This window comes from Dromaius novaehollandiae, chromosome 12 (assembly GCF_036370855.1).
Source record: "Dromaius novaehollandiae isolate bDroNov1 chromosome 12, bDroNov1.hap1, whole genome shotgun sequence".
Classification (NCBI taxonomy): domain Eukaryota; kingdom Metazoa; phylum Chordata; class Aves; order Casuariiformes; family Dromaiidae; genus Dromaius; species Dromaius novaehollandiae.
In genome coordinates this window covers 7,072,245-7,095,695 of record NC_088109.1, presented here as the reverse complement: position 1 = coordinate 7,095,695, position 23,451 = coordinate 7,072,245, and the positions used below count along the sequence as shown (strand labels likewise).

General features: G+C 38.9%; 1 protein-coding gene across 1 annotated transcript in view; it reads right to left on the bottom strand.

The window, feature by feature from the left end:
- SYN2 (synapsin II) overlaps positions 1 to 22,683 on the bottom strand; it is a 202,437-nt gene extending 179,754 nt beyond the window's left edge. The window contains exon 1 of the mRNA XM_064518835.1: positions 22,118 to 22,683. Within this exon, the coding sequence (XP_064374905.1) occupies positions 22,118 to 22,488 (371 nt within the window). The 5' untranslated portion in view covers positions 22,489 to 22,683. The remainder of the gene's footprint in view (positions 1 to 22,117) is intronic.
- Positions 22,684 to 23,451: the final 768 nt, after the last annotated feature.

The following is a 23,451-nucleotide window of genomic DNA, read 5'->3' as shown; positions in this document are numbered from 1 at the left end:
TTATGAAGAATCTGCACGAGCTCAACGACCAGGACATCCTGTCCATTTGCTGTCTGAAGCTACCCCTTTCTCAAAAACTCCACAAAATATTTCACTTTTTGATACTTCAAAGAGGAAACCTAAGGTTATTATCCTTAACTGTGGATAGTGGTAACAACCTCACTTAACTGATTTCAAGACTGCTGCTGCCAGGATCATTGTGCTCTTACAAACTATAAAAATATCCACTCGGTTACTGCTAGTGGATACTAGTTCACACGGATGAGTTCAATATGCTGCAGAAGACAAAGCTAAAAATGTTTTCACTGTAATCTTTTCTACTAACATATTTCTTCTCGCCAGTAAATAATCTGTAAAATCATTTGAGGTACTACACAGCTATTGCAGCAGCATGTAGGCCAGAGGTAACCTAATGATACTGCCTTTGGTAGCCCCTTCTGGTCTCTTCCTTTTGCAAATGAATACTGAAACGACCTAGCAGCCCTGCTGCCAGCACAGCCACAACTCAAGCACCACCGAGGCACCACTGAGGAGCCATGCATTTGGGAGCTACAGAGTGTGTGAGACCAAGTAATGCTCACATACCTCTACGTCTTCTGGTACAGATGTGTGCAAGTAGCTAATGACAGCTATGTCTCCCATGTAGACAGAAAGAGCTCATATTTATGCAAAAAAACCTAGAGTGATACTTGCAAGTTTTATGCTAGTATCCATGTCACCTTCTTCCTGTAGGGTACTTAACCTACAAAAGTTGTATTATACAAATCATTTTACTCACCTAAAGCAGCCTGTTGCTCAAGATTTTGGTGCAGATTCCTTACTTTGCAAACAGTCAAATATTCTAAATACGAACATCATTTTCGGAAATGCTTTCCATTAACAATATTAACCGTAACATAGCTCAAGTATATACTTTAATATCAGAATAGGCTTTGAAATACTGTTACCAGATGCAGTCTAGTGAGTGCACATCATGCAAAACTTCTCTTACCGCACAGTTTAGAAAGATAAAAACTAAACCCTGAAAATTACATTTAAAATGTAAAGTTCTATGAAAAGTTTAGCAGATAACTCAGTTTACTCAGTAAGACAATCTTGCCAAAATAAAAACTGGAAGCCACTTATAAAAATAAAAATCCATAAAGTCACCAATCTGAAGAAAACTGAAAGAAACTACAAATGTAAAACTACAGGATATGCTATAAAAACTGGCAGTGGATTAGAAGTTCATGTCTCCAAACACTTCAACCAGCAGACATCAGAGAATTTCACAATTGCCTTTCTGAATTGAAATCAATTCAGTTCAAGCTTACTCTCTGCACTTGATATTTTAGTACTGTTGCTGTTACTTACCACAACTAAATCTAAAATAATATTATTTCTAGTTGAAAAAAAAAAAAAATCTCTAAAGGTATCTCTGCTGCCACTTCTGTATCCAAAACGGACACCAAACCAATAGTCTCACCTTACCAGATGGCAGAACCAATCTGAATAATTTCCCAAAGAAAATGATCTGGAATCAATGTTGCTAATAATACACCAGCTGATTCTTTCATCGTTCAACATCTTACCACACCAAAATGTAATCCAGGAGAAATCGACTTGTGAAAAATACTTTAAGATGATAACCCCAGATCTAACTGGTTAATGAGTTAAAGTCAGAAGAGAGTATAAAGCGTGGGGGATTTTTTCCCATTTATTTCACCAAGAAAACAGGTTAAACAAAAGAGGCAAGAATAACAGGTTACATAACATACAAACACTTCTCTAAAGAAAGAACTAAAGCTGGGAGCCTCTAGGTCTTTCAGGATCTCACTCTAAACTCCCTAAAGCTTCTTGCCAACTGACACAACAATTATTTACTTTTTTTTTTTTAAAAAAGATAAAGTCTGTCAGATTAGCAGCATCTTTAGAATTAACATCCTTACTGCATGCCTGATCTCCACAAAACATTGTTTATAATGTAAATATAACACTATGGTATTTTCAAACCACTGTAATTTCTCTCATAATTCACAGAAATTCTATGAAGAACCAAAGTTTTAGAGTTAAAAAAAATTCTCCAGAGAGTGTGGCGATATGGAGACTATTTAGGAAACTAACAACTACTCACATAGCAGACAATTTATACATCAGGAAGAGTCTCTCAGTTTAGTTTACTAAGTGTGGATACAACCCCAAACAGGAGCATTAAGGAAAGCTGATGAATAGCTAGCTGACATACCGCATGGATATACAGCAGAACATCCAGACTGTGCCTTTTCCAGAGTTTGCATTGATCCTGGCTAAAGTAAATATTTTGTCTGTAGTATTTGACTTAGACTATTCCTTCTATAATGGTCAATTCTATCAATTCTAGCTAACAAAGTGTTTATACTGATAAAAAACCCACAAGATTTACACTCATAATTCGAAGCTGCAATACCTATACCACAGCAACAGGTCCCCAAGGACCAAATGGATGCAAGAAGAGGTGCATGAGCAAACACCCTCAGCGACTTTCCTGCAACGGTATGCACATCAGCAAACAACTCCAGTTTTTGTAATCAAGTCTAGACGTGAACACTCTCAAATAATTTAGTTCTAAATCGTAAACATCACTGAATCCAAGAATCAGTGCAACAATAACTAAATAGCTGCCATACTACGTAATACAAGCAGTTATCAATCCATTTTTCCTCTTCATTTAGCCGAGAATGACCCAGCAGCGCAGAATCTGTCCAGAGTAATGCTGACTACGTCCTCCCTAAACCACAGGCTGTCTGGTTCCCTTTCAGGTCCGTACACTTCACCTCCGGAAGGCTGTGACGGCTCTCCTGGGGCTTTTTAGAGAGACTGTCTCAGTAAAATATCTGATACTTTTTAAGGTATTACAAGGTATTTTAGCATGAAAATTACCGGTAGTATTTGTTCTACTGATTTCTTTTGAATAGAAAATTTCCCTGTTGAAAAACACAAACATATTTCACCTTGATAATATGATAAATTCTTAGTGTTTACAGAAGACAGACATGTCCCAGTGTTCAAACTTAAGATTTAACTATTTTATTTATATTTTTTGCATATTTCTCACTCAGTCTGTTTTACTTTAGAGATGTGCTTTCTTAAAAACAATAAACTTATTTCCCTTACGCACGTAAAGAAAAGAATCCTATATTCATCTTCCTCGTGTCAAAAGGGAACTATTAGTCTGCTGTGCGAAGCCAGAGAACAGGCGTGGGCGTCAGAAAAAGGACTGTAGGCACCAGCAGAAGGGCAGGCTGTAGTGATTGCTGCAGTGCAACCACCCACACACGGCTTATCAGAAAAGAGCAGCAGCTGAGTCATGGTGCTCACTGCCACACAGAAAAGGGATTTTCTCTAAGCTGAGATACATTTCAGTGACGATTAGTTTTTCATTTTCAGAGGACTGAACTTCCACCATTTTGACTTCTAAATTAGGAATTTATAAAAACATATCCTTATTCCCGTTTGAATGGTTAATGCCTTCCTCACCTTCTCTCCCAATACCTATAATAAGAATTTTGTTTAAATCCTAGGATGAAATAAAATACGCTTTCATAAAAAAATTTGCGGAAACTTCTAGCTCCATTAATTTCATGTAAACAATTATATTTATTTAAATGTGAGGCATTTGTTTTGTATTCAATATGCTTTTTTTTTTTATATTGTACAAATGTGCACAACATTACATTAATTACTAAATCTTTAACAGCCCCTGAATCTCAGAAGGCAGATCCTAAAAGAGTGGGTCAAAAAAACCAACAAACAAAAAAACCCACTAATCTTATTATTTATTCCAACCATTTGATGATATATTGGCTTGTAATACTTGATATATTTGTTTGTAATTGCCTCTGCTTTATAAATGTAGGAAATATATTCCAGTTGTGAGTTATGCCAGCTGAAAAACCTTTAAGTCTCTGCTGTTGATTAAATGGCAGGAGGCAATGCCACCTTTCTTGCAACGTCTTTCAAAGGATAAGGAAAGAGAATGAAAAGACTCCAAAGGCAAGGTTCAGCACTGCATGCATTGTATCATCATCATCCCTCTACCTTCATTCTGAAATAGGGCAAACCATTATTCCCTTCTCCCGGTATTCAGCTGGGCTGCTAATGTAGCAAATAAGAACAGCTACCAAGTCTCAAAACAGCAAAGAAATATAGCAAAATTATTTTTCAAAAGTCAGATGCACAAGATATACTATGTCCTTCTTAATACTTCAAGACAGTCAATTTAAGGAGTACAAGACTAACACCTGATTGCAATTATCTAGCTGAAAACTCTATGTTAGTATTTACAAATTTAATTCTAATTTTACTAGGTTCCAGTGGAGATAAATGTTTTGCTAGACATTCTAGAAGTGTGTGAAGAGAAGTAAAGAATTAAAGACAAACAATAATTCAATGCAAAACTGATTTTTTGTTTTTGTTTTAATTTCATGGATTTGTACCAGGTCACTATATTCCACAAATAAGTAATCTACTAAAAATAATCTAGTAAAAGTCAACTTTAGTACCTATACACAAAGTTAAAGAAGCATTTAAAAATTATGATCTAATTTATTTTTACAATGTTAATAATGGAATAAGTTAAAAATAATAAATACATAAAAACACATATACCTACATCTCTGAATATATAGAGTGCAATTCAAAATTTTTGAATGAATTTAGAATACCATTTCTCTATTTTTCTACATTTGCTGGTATTACTGCATGCTTTAAAACATGGCTTGAAAAATATATATATATATATATATATGTATTTTGTTACTATTATCAAGAGAAAGATGATAGTCTTTCCTTCCTTCAAAAGGAACTACTCTATATGGTCCATGGTATACTAATATAAAAAAGTTTAGCCCTGGAACACATTATTATACTTGTGTAGCAGCAATCCAACAGCTAACTCTCTCCAAAGCAAAATGAAAGTGTAACTGTAGCTTGCATAGACAGTTGGGATTTTATTCTACCAGTCTAGCTTATTTTACAGATGTAGTAAAATCATTATGAACAGAGAAATAAAATGTTGTTATGGCACAGCAAAACACACTCATGCTGGCTTTAATCTGTCTACCCAGGCAACAGCTGAAAAGGATTCAGCACAGGTTAGCTACAGGGTCCACCTCATTTGCAGCACAGGCTCCAGCTGCTAATTTCTGGTCCTGCTAATTCACTACAGTTTCTACTCAGGCTACCTAAACTAAAACTAGCATATATATATGCTTACCTGTACTACTGCAGGTATCACGGACTGGCATGTAAGGCCATAGGCTTCATTTGATGGAACTGCTCACTCTATCATCATCATTCTTCACTGGCAAATCAAAAAGGTTCTCAAATTTCAGGGCGTTCTCTAAGTCTCACCACTCAGAGCATTCCTAACTTTCGGGAAAACCAGAAAACAAAAAGGGGAATACTGGGATTACCCACAACTTCTGTAATTATCACGAGCACTGCAGCCTCATATTCTTAAGCAATTTACTAGGTCAACACCTGACCGATGCCCTTAATTATCATCTGTTTCACCTCTCCTCATCCTCCCAGTACTGAAGCCTTAACTCAAAGCTGTTCAACTCCCAAATCCACCCTGCTCCCAAATTATTTTGCAATTTCTATCATTGTGCCCTACAACTTTATCAAGAACAGAATCATTCTGGATCAGGCAGAACTTCAAGTTTATTAATCAAATCAAGTAAGAACCAAGGAAAACTCAGTAACAAATAACTAGTTCAATAAAGTCCTGCCATTTTTTTTTTAAAAAAGGTGAATAACCTGTTCACTGTTTTCTCCAGTCTACAATCAGGTTCTGCTTCTTTTGTTATATTTTTGCAGTAAGAACAAAAATTATTAACTGCTTGTAAGAGTGGTTTTACTTACTGCATATGATTCTGTCCTTAACCAAAATCAGGAGTCATGAAAAATCTGAGATTATTAATGTATGTTCATTTCCCATGAGTATCCTGTAACATTCTTTAAAAATTCAGTACTTGCTCAATCCTACTTCTCAAAGACTGAACTGCTGAAATTCCAAAAATATAAAAAAGGGAGGCATGAAAAATTGAAACAAGTTGATACAAAATCCACAAACACTTCTGTGAAAATATGATTTCAATAATCTTCCAACCATACTTGTAAATCAATAAGTTTACAATCTTAGAAAGTATAGTAATTTCTGTATATTGCTATTCATTTGTACGACACAAACTGTGACCAAATTCTTAACAAAGAAGGTCTGCTTTATTACTGAAACTCCAAGATGTCTGTTAGTACTACAGCTAAACTAATATCTAAATTTAAGTACCAGCCACATATTTCCTTAATGTTTTTAATGCTTACTAGGAAAATCGCAGGAAATATGGCAAATAATTTTTGCTTTAAGGAGGAAATAGACACTAGGACAAGGGGGAACCTGCTGGCTAATTAAAACAGTCTTATGAATGAATATTCTAAGAAAACACACATTCTAGTACTTCGCAGCTTGCGTTGATAAAACAGAATTTGCTAGATGAGAGGAAAAACTAGTTTCACACATACACAAGAGCACAAGGAGAGAACATTGAATTGTGATGACCTTAACGCAAGTAATATTGCAGTTTCAACGGAAAGACAAAAAGATAATCTATTCCAGTAATGAACGTATTTCATTTGTCAATGACATACTGAATACGTCTATAGCCAGTCATGCGACTTTCTAAATCAAATATTACAGCTTGACAAAGGATAATTTAATCTAGTTAATCAAGCAAATTAACTGTATGTCCTTTACAACAGATTGAGTCACTCCTAATCACTAAGAGCTGAATGACCAAAAAACCCACTATTTCTAACCACTATAAGGTTGAGGGGCAGGGAGGGAAGCAAAAACAAACCCTCAAGAAACACGTAACAGGGCAAACTTTGCTCTTTCATGGATGTACATACCAAAATGAATTGAGGTAGCAAAGTAAAGAAAAGAAACAGCTAAACAGCTTATGGCTGTTCAAGCAGAGTGCTTGATTTCAGGTTTTCTTGGATTTTTTGGCCCAGCCACCACTTGCATTTATAATGCCATTCCTGACACTCTTGGAAAACTATAGAAATAAGAAAATATAATCCCCATTACTCCAACAGAAAGCAATGCTAGCAAAGAAGTAATCCACCAATGGCCAAGCAATAGACTGCAAGTCTCAATCACTTGATGTATGTATTTTCTTCCAAAACAAGTGCTACTACTACATAAGGAGATGTACAATTTCTGCAAGTGAAGAAGGCAAACATGTATTTACCCTGCCAACACCAATGAGACGGAAGCTGAAACTTTTGGGAAGCAAATACCTGCTTTAGCTACATGGATAATTTATTTAAAAGTCATAAAGGTACTTCTGAAAAAATGTGTTTGAATAATGACAAATATACTTTGTAAGTAACCATTTTAAATGCACACTAAGAATTAAGTCACTGTTCATTCTGTGACAAAACATTCATTTGAAAGTCTACACTACATTTTTCCACTAACTTCCAACTTTTCTATACAAGAAATCTAGGGAGGAAAAAAAGGAAAATAGAGAGGGAAGGGAAAAGAATTTTCTTTCCAACTGAAAATTCCCGGTGGAGTCTGACATCTTCTTGCGCACTGTTTTGAAACGTAACACCACAGTTGATTGCTAATGGCTTGTAGGGAGTGAAACAGTAACAGAAGTCAGGATCATCATCTGAGTGGAGATTCCCCAGCCACACAGCATCTTGAATCTGCAAAAACACACTACTGACTTCTGTAAATTTTGTCTAGTAAATACTTTTTATTGTCTTGAAAGAAGTTTGGCTTTTTCATTTTCTGACATTTACCTCAGCTTATGGCTAGAAACTTATGCCCAGACTCTCAAACTTTTGCTATTTGAAATAAAAGCTGACAAATTAAAGTCATGAAACTTCCCAGAAAAATCAACTGATCTCTAAGAAGCAACGTGAAACAAATCTTTTGAATAGTAGCAACAGCTAAAAATTTCATAACTAAACATATTATTTCTCCAAAGTCCTAAAAGTCATTGTCCTTGCTAGCACATGCCGATACTTACCTGCTCATCCAGAAAAAATATAAAAGCAAATAAGCATACTTGTTCTGACTGTCTGTGCCTAACTAACATTTCATACCTTTCACTGTCACTTGTAAGTGGCAATGTCCTACTAAGGTTCTGCTTTGGTTTCAACATGAAGGTCAAACAGGCACTGGTTAATAACAAAAGACAGCAGCATGGAAAACACAGATACTTTGAGTTCCTCTTCATTCGTTCCAAACTATTTTGATGATGCTTAATTCAAAGTTCTGCTATATCCTTATTCAAAAGGAATGTCAACATTCAAACAGTTCTAGATTTTTTTCTTAACTTATTCAAACTAACTGACTGCAAACTGACCTCAGGATATATTTAGCAGTATTAATGGAGACAGCTGAGAAAGTATCTTTTGCAAAAGACACTGTCAATCACTTTAAAACTCATTTTAACTTGAGTTTGAACAGAATAAAAGCTATTCCATCTGAACAGAATAGAAGGACTTGCATAGGCAGATCCTGTGTATTGGCACTTTATAAAGACAAAATTTTTGAAGGTATATGAATTCTGGCTGCATTTTTTTAATTTTAACTGTACACAGCTGTTTCTGTTCCTTCTTTTTATTTACATACTTAAATAGCTGCTACTAGTTTTACAGGCTACTAGTTTTACAGGCATCGATTTTACTCTAAGTTTTCAGGCTATGTTTCAGACAAAACAAATTCGTCCTCTTTATGTAGAACAGTTTTATGCCTCAGACAGCTCTTTCAAGAAAATATCCCTGGTTTAATGCAGAAAGACACAGCTATGTACATATCTCTACACATGTGCACATTAAGCCCTCCTGGTGCACCAAATGAAGTCTAGTTTATACGCTAAGCTGATTACCAGTTGCAGTACACTACCCAACTGCAGATGCAGTAGAGATGTTTACTTTGATCAACCGTGCATCGTGTCAAGCTGCTTTTGCTTATTAACATCATTTCCTTTGAGTTATGTTATATGCACAATCCTATTTTCCACCACAGAAGATATCTGCTAGAATCCCCGGACTGAAAATGCTCCCTTCCCTGTAGTTCTGCAGGCATATCAGAGGGTGAGGAGCGGGCACCTGGATCGAAAGAATTTCCAGATCCTCTATCGGCAAACTGTTCTCGAATACAGACTAAAGAAATACAAAAACACATTTTCTATTCCTGTAATACTTCGTCAAAAACACAACGTTTTGAAGAATCATACTAATAAAATGGAAAAATTCAGAGATGAACACATTTTAGAGTATGGTAAGCATACTGATTTTTTTAAAAATTCTCTTTTACTTACTCAGATTTTCCCTTTTGCTTTTATTCATTTTCTTTTAAAATCCTCAAAAATAATCTTCTCTGGCCATCATATATTCTAAAATTGCTAGTTAGGGTAATAGGGCGGTGACACTGTCTCACTCACTACCTGTCCAAGCTTTAGATTTTAAAAGCTGACTGTGTCTTACCAATGACTCAGCATGAAAAGCTGATGTTCTCCTTGTTCCAATACCATGATAAAATTCTATATGGAAGTTTCACTATTCTTCATTCTTCTCCTTTATGTGCAACTTCAGTACTTGCAAAATTGCTATCATGACAAACCTGTAAGCAAAACACTGTGTACAAGTATCTCGCATACCACTGACTGTGGTTCAGCTACAGGTCCTCAGTTCAGCATTGGGTCCTCAATTCAGCATTTACACAGACTGCCAAATGAGGCAACAGTGTCACTCCCGGAGATGTAGCCCTACACCTATTACAATCTGGAATAAGATCACTCATCAGTGATAGATAAACCACTTACAATTTTGTATGCATGGACATAAACATACTTAATATTATATAACCAATAATTTTGGAGGCACAATTGAATATTGCGGATAACAATGTATGACGACAAAAGAATATTTCAGCAATTCTGAAAAAAAACCCAGGATTGAGAATATAACAAATGCACCAAAACAAAGGTTGAATTTATCAAAGAATTGAGAAAAGGGTAGTAAAAAGCAGTTTAAAAGTTGATTTAACATTTATAAACACCATTGCCCAAGGTAGGAGCTCTAGGTGCAAACAACCCTTGATAACACGCACTGCCTTTCAGAATTACTATTTGTCCCTTGAAAATAAATGTTTTCCCAATACAAGTTAGATTTGCTTCCCTTCTAATACTTATTTGAAAATTCATGAACTGGAAATGAACATCTAAATGCAGTGACATGTGCTTTAAATCTTATACTACTTCTTGTTAAGCAGTTATATGCACAAAGTGTTCATACCATCTTGACTGACAGGCAGCAGTTTGCCATATGTTTTTCAAAGGCTGAAACCAATACTGAAATTCTATTCCATGGAAAGCATCATGAATCCATTGTTTGAAACCATCCACATGAGAAATGACCAACAAATACTCAGAAAAAAAAGATTACTTTAGTCTGAACTCAACCTTCCTCAAGTATGGCAAACCAGAAAAATACCTATTTAATTGTTAGTACAATATAAAATGTCACACAGCCTGGATTTCAGAATAACTATCCGGTACATTTATTCTACATTAACAGCTTTCCAGAATACTATAGCTGAAGTATATGGACCTTATCACCAAGGCACTTGGACAATTCAGCGGCAAAATAAATCACACTTGGAACACCCTGATCCAAGTTATTTAAATACCATGTATTTTACTCCAAAGGCTACCGTGAACCTCAAAAGCAATCAACACACCACATGAAAGCCAAAGGTGTGGGAATTTCAGATGTATAAATGGCACGGAGGAGCGGAGGGGAAAAGGCATTTTCAGCAGTTGAAGTTTCAGGAAAGCACTTCTAATACAGAAAAGCCTGGACAACCACAGCAAGACCTATGTCGAAAAGGAACGCAGTGAGATCTTCACCAACCTGAAAAGAACAGACTTGTAGCCTGTGTGCTTCTCCCCACACAAAGAGCAAAGACCAATGCAGTGGAAGTTACCTTCGTACAAGTAACAAACCTTAGTATACCATAATAGAGGCTGTATTTCTCTCCGATCCTTTAAGTATTACTACTGCCAAGAACATCAGTCTTATCCTCTTGTACATTGAATCACTGCTAGTTCATACTCAGACATATCTTCCTTAGTAAGAAAACGAATCAGCAAAGAGATTCTAGAATATGGGTCCAACTAAAAGAATTTAGGTGGGGTATAATCTCATAAAATATTGAATCTCTAAGTTTCACACTTTCTCCCTTTACAATGCAAGTTTCAGTTATTGCTCCAAAGATAAAGGCCTCATAAAAGTAGTACATTATTTTGCCCAATTAAAATATTCCTGTGACTTTTACTCATTTACTGTTTGATGTGAGTAAGTGAGCTTAACAACTACTGAATAAAGCAAGTTCTGCAGTCACAGAACATCACCTCTCAGGGGAATCAGACTTATTTACCTTGTTTTAAAACAAGGCCTTCTTTTTGCCCTTCTAGAATCCCCAATCTGAGGTGACAGCTTTTGTTTCCTCAGAATACTAACCATAATCATTTTTTATTCTATTTAAAGGAAATATAACTTTGAATTGTTAGAGCTTTCTTAATGATCGGCCATGATAAAATGGGCAGATGTGTATATACACAGAAAGCGTTCATTGGAAATGATCTACAAAATAAAACAATCACTGGTGGAATCTAAGAGTCAGTGAAACAGTGCACTTCAAACCGCTGCGTCTGCCTCTTCAGCACTAGCCTAGCTTTTTAAACAAAACTATGCGATTGAAGAGACCATGCCTGATCTCATATTCTAGTCTAATCTGCTAAATCTGTGCTTTTACAATATAATTCATTTTTAGCAAGAAATCAGAAGTAATAAATGAGTAACAAAGTTAAATTTTATTAATAAATCACACAGAACAAAACCAACATAGGCAGGTTTATATGAATACAAAGACCACAAGAAGGTCCTTGTTCTCAAGCTAGAAATCAGTATCAGTCTTCTTTTGGAATTCACTTTGAATCATAAAACGAAAATCAGAAACATCCTAACCTTCTCCTCGCCCCCCCGGGGGCCTGTTTCCATTCCCCCAAACACCCTCCTCCAGTTTCTCCTATAAGACTTCAATATTACCACGACAAGGGATCTTGGTATCTGCCACTCTGATCAACTGAAACTGCTAAGAGTAGCTCATCAGGTTTTGGCTCCTGCAAGCCAGGCAATTCAGCTAAGAAAGTCAACATTTCATAAAGAGGAAGCATTAGCTTTGTAACTTCAAAATGAAGAGACAAAGGCACTTTTTGCACTAGAAAAATCACTGTATTTTCAGGAGTGCACATGAAGAGTATTGAAACTTGTGCTCAGTTCTGAAACACCTACTCAGGAAATTACTGGGATGCTGGTACCTTTGAGTCCTAAAAGCTGGGAGACATTCATGCACAAATACAACTTGGTTTTACTACTAGCTGTGCCACAAGCTTTCCTTATGTATTCTCTGCACCCACCCTCTCAAACACTAAGTGCAGGAGCTTCCAATAAGCAGTACACATTGCTGATATTTTGTTTCTATGACTGTTTATATTCAGCTTGAAATTACATAAAAAGCATGCCCCCTATTCCAGTCATGCCTATTTAACAAATAAGCACTTAGGTACTAACCTAGAGGTTAGAATGGCAATAAAGAAATATTTATCAGTAGCCTCTCAAAGTGAGCTGCCAATACTGAAAATGAAGCACAAACTGGCTCCACAGGTTATGACTACTATCAAGCCTAGTGCAATGAAACAATTTCCTGCTAGCCTTTGCTGTGTCCTTGTTCTGCTGCTGTTTAAAACCTGTTAACTCACTTTCTTTTAAATGCTTCACACATTACTTTGCTATTATATCTTCTAATGAATTATATGACTTTTTAATTTTGAGCAATGAAAACAACTTCCTATTACAGTTTTAAATATTCACGATGAAACTGTATCTGTTGCATCTTCAAAGGAAAACCCTACATTTCTATCTGTTCATTGTGAGATTCCCCTGATGCCTATTCACCCACAGTTATTTCTGTTACGGGAAGATTTAAAAAAAAATTGTTTTCCAGGAAAAAAGTTATAGGATATTTTTCCTTAAAAGCCTGTATCATTTTTTTCCACCTGTTGTTTTCAGGCAGTTTTAAAATAAAAAGTTTCTCTGTAATACCTTTACAGATTCTGCCACATTTAAAACATTTTTATAAATAGGAACAATGCATTGGTTTAAAAAAAAAAAAAAAAAAACTAACAAATGGCTTACAACGAATCATTATATGTGGGTGCTTTGGCACAGAATAAGCTACTTAATATATCTGAGGCTCAGATAAAAATATTTTTTTTAATAATTTTCATCACCTGATAGAAACCCAAAGAAATGAATATTTTTAAATGTTTTTAATAACTCCTATCAGCAGTCAGTGTACATCATGTATGATAAACATCAATATCCAACAAGGATATAAGATTATAGAGATTCCTGCAGCATGCAGGAAAAAAAAAAAAAAAAAAAAGTCCTTCATTAGTGAAGTTCCATGTTCTTGAGCACTGTCTACTGGATCCATCTATTAACTAAGTGAATCCCACCTCTGCCAATATTTGCAATTTAAGAAGCAGTAGAGTAAGCAAGCCTACTTTGGCAATCTTGATCAGCTCTGTCCCCCTGCCAGCTCACTTGCCCTTTGACAGTCACCGTTGCACTGCAAGCCCTAGATATCCTGCACTATTGCCTGACACTGCTGAGGCAGGAGACACCCACCCAGCGTGAGCGCCAGCCCTGTTCTGCCTGGGAAATCTCCCCCTCCCCCAAGGTCCCCCCCAGAGCAGCAGAGAGGCCACCTCTCTAAAGTGAGAGTCAAGGGAACAGCCGCAATCCACACCGTTGCAAAATTAGTTAAAAATTGCTTAAATGGGGTAGGAATAGCTGACTTACACAGGCACTAGCTTACTACTAAAAGTAACAAAGTTAGCAAGTGTATTGGTATCTTTACAGAAAGTGTTCCAGTAGTTGCAGAATTGGATGAAAGAGTCCATAGGCAGGTCTGTAGGAAAACCGGAAACAGCTTCTTTAGATTTAAAATTATGGCTCTTCTAAGTATTTCTAGTACTTTTGGATTTCAAATATATCAATATGAATTAAAAATTTGACAGCAGTCACCAACTTTTTGTTAGCAATCAGAATAGTCATGAACAGGGTTCCTGAATATTTCTGTTTTAGCCAAGTAGGTGAAAGTGAGCACTGGAAAACTGACAAAACAGTCTTTCCACTTTTTACAAGAGCTCAGATCAGTCTCCAGTTCATGTTACCATGAATAGCTACCCTCACACTCCTCCAGCTGGCTGTCTACAAGCTGACCAGCTTTCTTCTAAGAAGTCAGTTTGACTCTGCACAGATAAAGCTGTTTAATAAGCAAAAGAGCCAGTGCAGGCAAGCAAGCATTTTACATTCTGCACCAAGCTATGATGTTCTCCCCTCTCCCATGACTTTTGCAAAGTCTTCTCACCTTGCTACACATTTTTTATTACATAACTAGCCTCATCTTTGGGAGGAACACCATTATTTCAGGTAGTATTTACTATAATATCTCAAAGAAATGTCAGCATGACATAAAAAGAAAAAAGGATTCACAATTTTCCTTCATTTTTCATCTCTACAACATAGCTTTCTTTGCCAATCTACACTTTCCTATTCTTTGTAGGTTTTCAACCTACTTTCCACCCACTTTGCTTTGTTTTCATCCAGCCATGTCTAGAATCCTTCCTTAGAGGTTCTGTATTCAAATCTAACCACATGTATTTGTTCTCTCCTTGGGACACAAGTTTACACTCAAACACGTCTTTTCCCTAAAGGCTGACCATTGCATAAAAAAAGAGCGCACAGTATATCTACCAATGTATAAAAATTCAAATCCTCAGAGTTCATTTCAATTATATTAAAAACGCATTTCCGCAGTTCAGAGCATTCAAATAAGTAGGCTGGCTGAACAATTAAAGATGATAAAATCTGTGATATTGCATATGAATACTTCTGCTGGTGATACTGGTACAATTAAGTACCTTAAATTGGTGAATGTTGGTACAATTAAGAATTTGGTATTTAAAACACAAGCAATGAAGTCAGATTATTTTAAGACTACATTGATAGTGAAAGAATATTTATTTAGCATCAACCTTTTGGAGACCTGGTTTCAACAAGAACACGTGCACAGCCTTGCAGTGTTCCTACAGCATTTACAGAATAGATAGTAGTGTATCTGATTAAAACAAAAACCACAGCCCAAACGATGGTAAGCCTTCTAACCACATTTTGCTTTTCAAGTGGATGGATAAGAGTGTAATAATATGTTTTTGAATAACCTTTTTGTTTATACTGTTCTTATTATAGTTTGCCATTGGCAAACAACTGTCAAGTTCTGAGTAAATCACAAGTGGAATTTCTTCTTTTACTTAAGTGTGAAGTCTACAAAACAACCTGTTATTCCCTTTATCTCTCACTTCAGCCTTGTTACTTTGGAATATACCTACCTGAAATCAATTATTTCTTTGCCAATTTTTCCATTTCCTTTCCATTATTACATACTGTACAAAGAAACACTGGCAAATCCATATTTTAGATGTTATCTATTCAACCATGTTCAATATGTTTCATTAAGTTTCAAAAAAGTTACTGTGGTCTGTTCAGAGATAGAGACATAAAAATGATTCATTAGGATTCCAAGCATTAAAAAAAAATCCACAACACGAATACAGTATGTCCAGATTTGTAATCAGCATCTCATACATACCAGGGTGCCTGAAATACTTTACAGTGCTTAAGAGCATGTTTAGTGCAAAACACAACCTCTGGAAGACAAACGCATTTTCCAAAATATCCTTACTTTTTTCAATACATCTAGTCAAAAAGGCAAATCACCATAGCATAAATAGCAAAACGCTATACATTAATATACCCAAGTATTAAACATGACAGAACTGTGAATAAACAGAAAATCCCTCTGGGATCTTTTCCTTAATTATTTTAAAATACTTGCACACACATCGTCCAGTACAGAACTGCATCAGCTGGCAATTTCAGAGCACAGACAGGAAACAGGACCTGCGTGAGGTTAGCGCATGCTACAAATTCAGATTTTTAACACATTAAATTATCTACTTCTATTAGTTCAGCAGCATATCCTTCTTCAAATCCTTGCTCAACATGGACTTCATAAAAATAAATAAATAAAAATAATGAGGCTCAATGAACTATACCTCCCCCCTTCAGAAAGGCATATTCAGCTGCTCACACCTGATGAGCAGAGACAGAGTTCAAAATAAGCTTTACTTCCCTCAGATGAAACAACATGAATTTCTGCAACGTGCCTGAATCCCAGCCGGCAGAGAAGTGTGTTGCCTGTGTTCATAGCAGCCACTGCTTATGCCTGCTGCTTGCCTTTAATTATGTTGCTATTTTGATTGCAAAATGGAGAGCCCTTAATGCAGAGTTGAAAACTGTAGGACGTGCTGAGAAGTAGTACCAGTCTAATTACCTGGTTGTAAGAAGCTGTCTAGGCACATATTGACTTTATGTAAAAATCTGGTTACCAGTCCCTTTTTGAAGTGCTGGAAACTCAGTCCAAATGACATAACTATAATTAGACTGCAAAATATCCAATTGTTTAAGATTCAGGTAAAACTCCTGACAAAGATCCCTTCAAAATAATGAAGTTACCATATGAAGCAAAAATTAAAGAGAAGCAAAAGTAAAATCTTCATCACTCTTACTCCATTTCAGTGGTTTTAAGGAACCTATTGCCTGCCTAGAAGATAATCAATGTGTTACACCAAAAGCAAGGTGGATAATTTCTTTAATATTAAAAGCCTTTTGTTGCAAAGGACACAGTCTTTAATCAGCATTTAAAAGTAATGAGTAATGTATTCAATTTTTTTTCCTCCTACATGAGATGCATATATTGGTAAAAGTATCTTTTCTTTATCCCCATTGTCTCAAGGCATATACCTATCCTTTGATACTGGATGGTCTGAAGAGCTCAGACCTTTTTAAAAATTAGTCTCCTTATGCCTCTGCAACAGAGCTGTCCCTTACTTTGACTTGCTTTCAGAAATTTCTCACCTTCAGCCCCAGGATAAGTGCCAGGAGATCCTTTCAATCCCCTTTCCTCTGCGCAGCCAAGACTAGTCCCATGACTCAGCCATGCCCGGGGCTTCCCCCCAACAGCATACCCTTCCCAGCTCTATGCTGTGCCTTTCTGCTGTGCTTTGCAATGCCAGGAGGCACACCGCTCTTCTGGAGAGCAGCATCCTGCTCCTTCCCAGCAGATCTGAGTGAGTCCTGGCAAAGCAGTTGCCCTCATTTATGGATTACTAAAATCCAAGTGACACCTTCTAAAACTGGTTAACTTGCAAACAGTAGACTGGTACCAAATGCAATAAAATACTGCAGCTGAAGTAGCATGTTACTATCAAATAAATTAAATTATAATTGTAGTTCAACTTCAGTTAGGAAATACTCATAACCTAATTAATCATGTGCAATCACTCCCTCATTGAGCCATCCTTACTGAAGGAAAGAGGGGCAATGAAATTTCATGATGGTATGTAAGTTGTGTGGTAGCTACTCTTAAAATAATATAACTTTACACGTATTTTTGAATGAAACTTGTTTTCTACCTTCTAGTTGCCGGGACAAAAAGCAAGCATTCTGCTCGGTTTGGTAACTTTTGTGTCATAAACCAGTGTTTTTCTGCACTCTGACAACACTCTTCATATTTGCACCATCATGACGAGAAATACTTGCTTGTATATGACTCAATTTTAAGAGGAAAGTTTTCTCTTCCTACAGAATTTATTCCATCCATTTCAAAGTTATTTTTAAATAAATGATTTCAGGCTTAACACAAGATGACTATTTACTAAGGCATTACTAGAGATGCATAATTCTCTGAAAAAGGCACTGAAACTTAGAACAGTTTCTGCTTACAAAAAAAGCCAAATTTTCCATATGATTCTTTTTATAGTTTTATCACTACTGCCAGCTAGTCTTATAATCAAGCTTTGAAGCATGAGACCAACCAGGCAATAATTAGAGTTTTCAACAGTGAAACAGCTTTCTAAATATTACACTTAAGCTTTTAATAATCTCTATATACTGCCTTTGGCACCTTGCCACTGATCTACATCCTCAAATCAATTTCTTGTACAGCGCTGAATATTAAGTACATTTTGTATACGTAACAAAATAGTTATTTCCGGAGGAAATTTAAATAAAATACATTTTTCAACAAATGTATATATAGCTGAACATTTGGGATAATTTCTGCAGACCCATAGCCAGAATGAGACTTAAAAGAACAGGGTAAGCAAGATACCTAGGCTTGAATTCAACTCTGTCACCAGCCTCCTAGATGACCTTGAACAAATAATTTTACTTAGTTTTCTCCAATTGTAAAAGTGGCAACAAGGATACCTTAAACTATAAACGGTCAGGGTGGAGCCCATTAAATAAAATTATTATACCTAATAAGTGGTTCTTAAAGTCACCCCCCAACACATCCATGTAAGTATGAATCGGACACTTTTCCACTAAAATTACTTATTTCTGTGCTTTAAATACTTTGAAAGATTCTCAGTTAGCTGTGTCAACTCAGGAAATGGATCCGGACATCACTGAAGGTATTGAAAATGTCTGCTCCGTACACAGCTGCAGATACAAGAAGCCAACATGCTACTGAAACATGCAAGAAATGGGCCAGAAAATAAAATGAGTCTTTGTCAATACCTTTACATAAGTTAACAGTATTGTTCCATTGGTAGGAGTGTTTGCATTACAGGTCACCCTTCCTTTAGAGGGAAGGGTACAATGACAGTAATTTTCAAAGATACTTGATGAAAATGATCAACGGCTATTTTCTTAGGCCTTTGGGACAAAGGATCATTTACTGCGTAAAGGATCTACGAGAAAGTATTCCATGCGAACCAGAAAACCAGAACTAACAAAGGTTGCTTCTTACAGATTTGTCTCTGCTAGGGAACTGAGAGCTTTACTCTGTGGGGGGTTTTTTTGTTTGTTTGGTTGGTTGGTTGGTTTAATCCCTTGCCCTTGAGGCATTTATAAAGGTCCTAGCTGATACATTCTTAGGTAACACTTAGGCTTAAGATGCCAGCTTATTTTGCAGTCTTGCCTTCAGCAGAAGCACTTAAATATCTCTCTCATCTACATAGCAGCAAAACTGGGGGGGAGGGGGGAAAACACAACACAGAGATGGGGGAATGGAGGATGGTTTCACAGTATAACTGCAGTTGCTTCCCTTCCTTAAAGGGTCCAACAACATAAAATGGTAAAAATATGCAAATAGTACAGGTAAGTTAGTTCTACCATTTTTTCCCCATATCCTATGCCATAAAAATAAAGAAACTGAAAAGGAAAATTTCAAAACTGATAAAATGGCAAACTTCTTAAGAGAAGAAAATGATAAAAGTGGTCAATGAAATCAAGATTAAAAGATTCTGGCAACAACTGGATATTTACTATATAAAGAATATCCCTCATGATTCCATTAGTGACAATAATAATATTGGAAGGGCTACTAAATCTCAGAGTTCACATGTAAGTCAAGAAATAAAATACATTAGAAATGAAATTTGCTTTTGGTGCTAGAAGTAAGGGGCAATATCCTTTGCCTGCAAAATACAGTGCTTAATGCTTGCTCTGGGCCTTGCTTAAAAGAGGACACTGAATTTGTATCCTCTTTCAGGATGAGCCAGACTGAAATTCTTTTATTTCTGTTGAAACGATGATACAAAGGCAATGCCCTTTCAGTTTAAGGCAAATACAGTGTAGCTCTAAGCATTAAGAAAACAAATTCCCTTCACATAATCTTCATCTCAGGATTAATCTAAACCAACTAAAATTGTTTCTCAGGAATCTACAGCGACTGTAAGAGATTTATCTGGTACTAGATTTTTTTTTTTTTTTTTGAGTGTATCACATGACAGCAGCTCTACATACCTCATCCTGTTAAGCTGTACGTCAATGCACCATATCAGGCAGGGTAGCTGGTGTTATGGCCACCAGATCCTGGTAATTCATCAATTACAAGTTGCAATTTTCAGTGTTTTTTTCACATTATCACTAATATTCCATTTCTGCCCATTTAGTCAAATTTTATAGCAGCGCAATACAAACCAATATGGATTTCCATACTTCCAAAGATACAGAACCAACTTTATTGCATTTATTATCAGAATATTTGTTATTTCAGTAATGATTTTAAAATCTGCAATTACCAAATGATTAGCTTTTTTGGAGGTAGAAAGAGCTACTACAAACACAGCTGCACTGACAGTAAGCTCTTCTTTCCAGAAAGACTACAAATCCATGTCCCATACTATTAGAAAATAATAACTACAAAAAAAGCAGGCTTGAGTAACCTTGTGTATATCTGTGAATGCATCTACGCTCCCATTTGGAATGCAGCTGGTGACATTCACAAAACAGAGGTTTGAAAGCTTTGTTATTGCTGATAGATTGTGTTAATTTTGGGTGCGTTATCCAAGCATGTAAAACATACTGCAATTATAATACACAGACTGGTTTCAGTAGGTATGGAAGAACGCTACCAGAAACAAACTTCGTGAACATGTACTGTTATTTAATTTACCAAGCAAAAATTTGTACACGGTAGAATCTTAAATAAATAGATGCATCTGCAAGGCAGTGAACTGTGTCCATGGATGCACAAATACATCTTCATGACGTAGGTACAGAGACTTTCCTTAGTCCAGCAGATATAATTACCTTTTTTTAAAAAAAATAGGTAATGCTGTTATCTTAACAATAACATATTTTGCTACAGATAAACAAACTTTTAATTAGGCTTAGTTTTCTGTTTCAAGCATTTTATTAAAATATTATTTCAAAGCAAATTGTATCAAAACATAGCGTGAGGCCGTTTAGATAGTAAGGTTATAAATTTGAGAATCTGACAACAAAACCACAGACCCACAATTCATTACTGAACGATGTCAGTGTTATAAAAACATGCTTGTTCTACTCCATATTATTTTTAAGCACTACTAAGACATTATATATTGTAATTGCCAACACTGAACGAGAGGATTCACAGCTTGATGTGTAAGTGTGCCTTACAGGGAAACAAGTGAATGAATGATTAATAAAAGCATGGCCTTCCTACAAAATGCAGCATACAGCACTGGCGTATGTGAAAAACGGTTCCAAAACAGCTGCAACCTCTCCTACCACTAACCACCAGGCACAGGAAGAAATGAGTTGACATACAAGTTCTAGCCCTGTAAATCCCGTATTTTACGATTATACTGAGAGCAAAACACTCACCCCAAACAAAACCTTGGAAGTGAACCTAACCACGCAGATTTTTCCTGCGCCCTGCGAATTTAGGGCTCGCCATGAGCCGTCTGAAGGACCTTCAGCCAAACACGCATCTCAGAGGCTGCAACAGGGGCAGGAAGATTGCGGGAAAACAAGTCTGCCCGTAAACATGGATTAACACACGCAGGGCTCCAGCCACACACGACTCCAAACAGAGGTTCGCACCGAGCACACCGAAATCCCACCCGCGTGTGGGCAGGCGCGCTTTAATTCATGAGAGAAAACAAGACATGCTTTTCCAGGGGAGAAATGTGTTTTATTTCGTGTTTTGACGTGCTTTCACTGCCGGTTACGCACCGCAGGCGCGGCCGCCCCGCTCCCGCCCGCGCCCCAACGGCCCCAACGGCCGCGCCTCAGCGGGGCCCGCGAGGCGTGGGGGGGGGGGGGGGGGGGGGGGGAGGCGGCCTCCCCGCGCCCGGCCGCAGCCCTCCCCGGCGCCCCCGGCCCTGCCGCGGCTCTCCGCGCCGGGCAGCCGCATCCCCCTCAGCCGCCCCGAGGTGAGCCGGCGCCTGGCGGGCAAGGGGACGGACGGAGCCCGGCGGCGGGAAGGCGCCGCAGTGCGCGGGGGGAAGGACGGGGGGCTCGGCGCGGCGGGAAGGGGCAGGCGGCGGGAGGGAGGAAGCAGGGAGGAGGAGGAGGAGGAGGGCGCAGCGGGGCGCCCGGCGGCACCTACCAGTCCGTGTGCGGCTCGTCAATGACCAGGAGCAGCTTGAACTTTCTGCCGGCAGCTGAGGCGCCGGCGGAGGACGGATCCACCAGCCCGGCCGAGGCCGCCGTCTGCTTCACGGCGTTGGAGAGGGAGCTGAAGAAGCTGCTGCCCGCGGACTGCGGCGGCGGCTGCTGCTGCTGCGGCGGCGGCGGCTGCTGCGGCGGCGGCGGCCGGCGCTCGGCGGCCGGGGAGGCGGCGGCAGGGCCCGAGGCGGCCGAGGGAGGCGGCGGCGGCGGCTGCTGCGGCTCCGGCCGCTGCAGGTCGGTCATGTAGCCATTGGGCAGGTTGGCGATGAAGCTGCTGTCCGAGAGCCTGCGCCGCAGAAAGTTCATCATCTGGCCGGGCGAGGCGAGGGCGCAGCCCTGGCGAGGAGCGGGCGGAGGGCTCGGGCGCAGCCCGCTGCCGGCCGAGGCGGGGACGCTCTGCCCTCACTCACCACAGCGGCGCGGCCGGCGGCGGCTCCTGCTGCTGCTGCGGCGGCTGCTCGCGCGCCTCCGCCGCGCGCGCCCTGCCCCCGCCCGTCTCTAGGTGGCGGCCGCCGCGGCGCCGGCGCTATGAACGTGCAGCGGCGGAGGCAGGGCCGGGGCTGCGGGCGCCGCGCGCCCCGCCCCGCCCCGCCCCGCCCGCGGCCCCGCCGGTGCCCGTCCTGCGGGCGAGCGGCCGCCGCCTCCGCCTCGGCTGAAAGCCCGCCGGCAAAGCAGCGCTGGTGCCGGCAGAGCGCCGAGTAACCGTCCGGCGGTAACGCCGCGCTGGGCATGCGGGCGGCAGCCCGGCCCCGCAAGCGCGGGCTCTCGGGAGCCGGGGAATCAGGCCGTGGGCAGTATTCAGTGTCAGCTGCTGGTACGAATGAGGTTTTATTTATAGCCTTGTTAATAAATGCCTTAATTGAGCAACAAATAACGCAGGCCACGCAACAGCAGCGTAAGCAGTTCCCAAAGTGGAACCATTTATGTTTTTGTTCAGTGCTCATCAGTGCAGCAATGGATTGCATTGCCAGGGAGTTGAAGAGGATAAATCAGCTAGCAACAGCCATGTAGCGGCTCAAATCACTCTGCTAGGAACAGCAGCAATTTTTTAAAATCTCCGTGACATGTTCCAGACTCGGACTCATTTGTTCAGGCAGCTGCCCTCAGCCTAACAGCAACTGCAGCGTTGCAACCGGAGCAATAGCGACGGCGGACCCCAGCTCAGAGCTGTGCTGCAGGTGCAAGAGCCATCACGGGCATTCCCTCTGTTCTTTTATCGCACACTTACAGCCCCCAGAATATTCATAAAGCTTGTTACTAATAAACACAGAT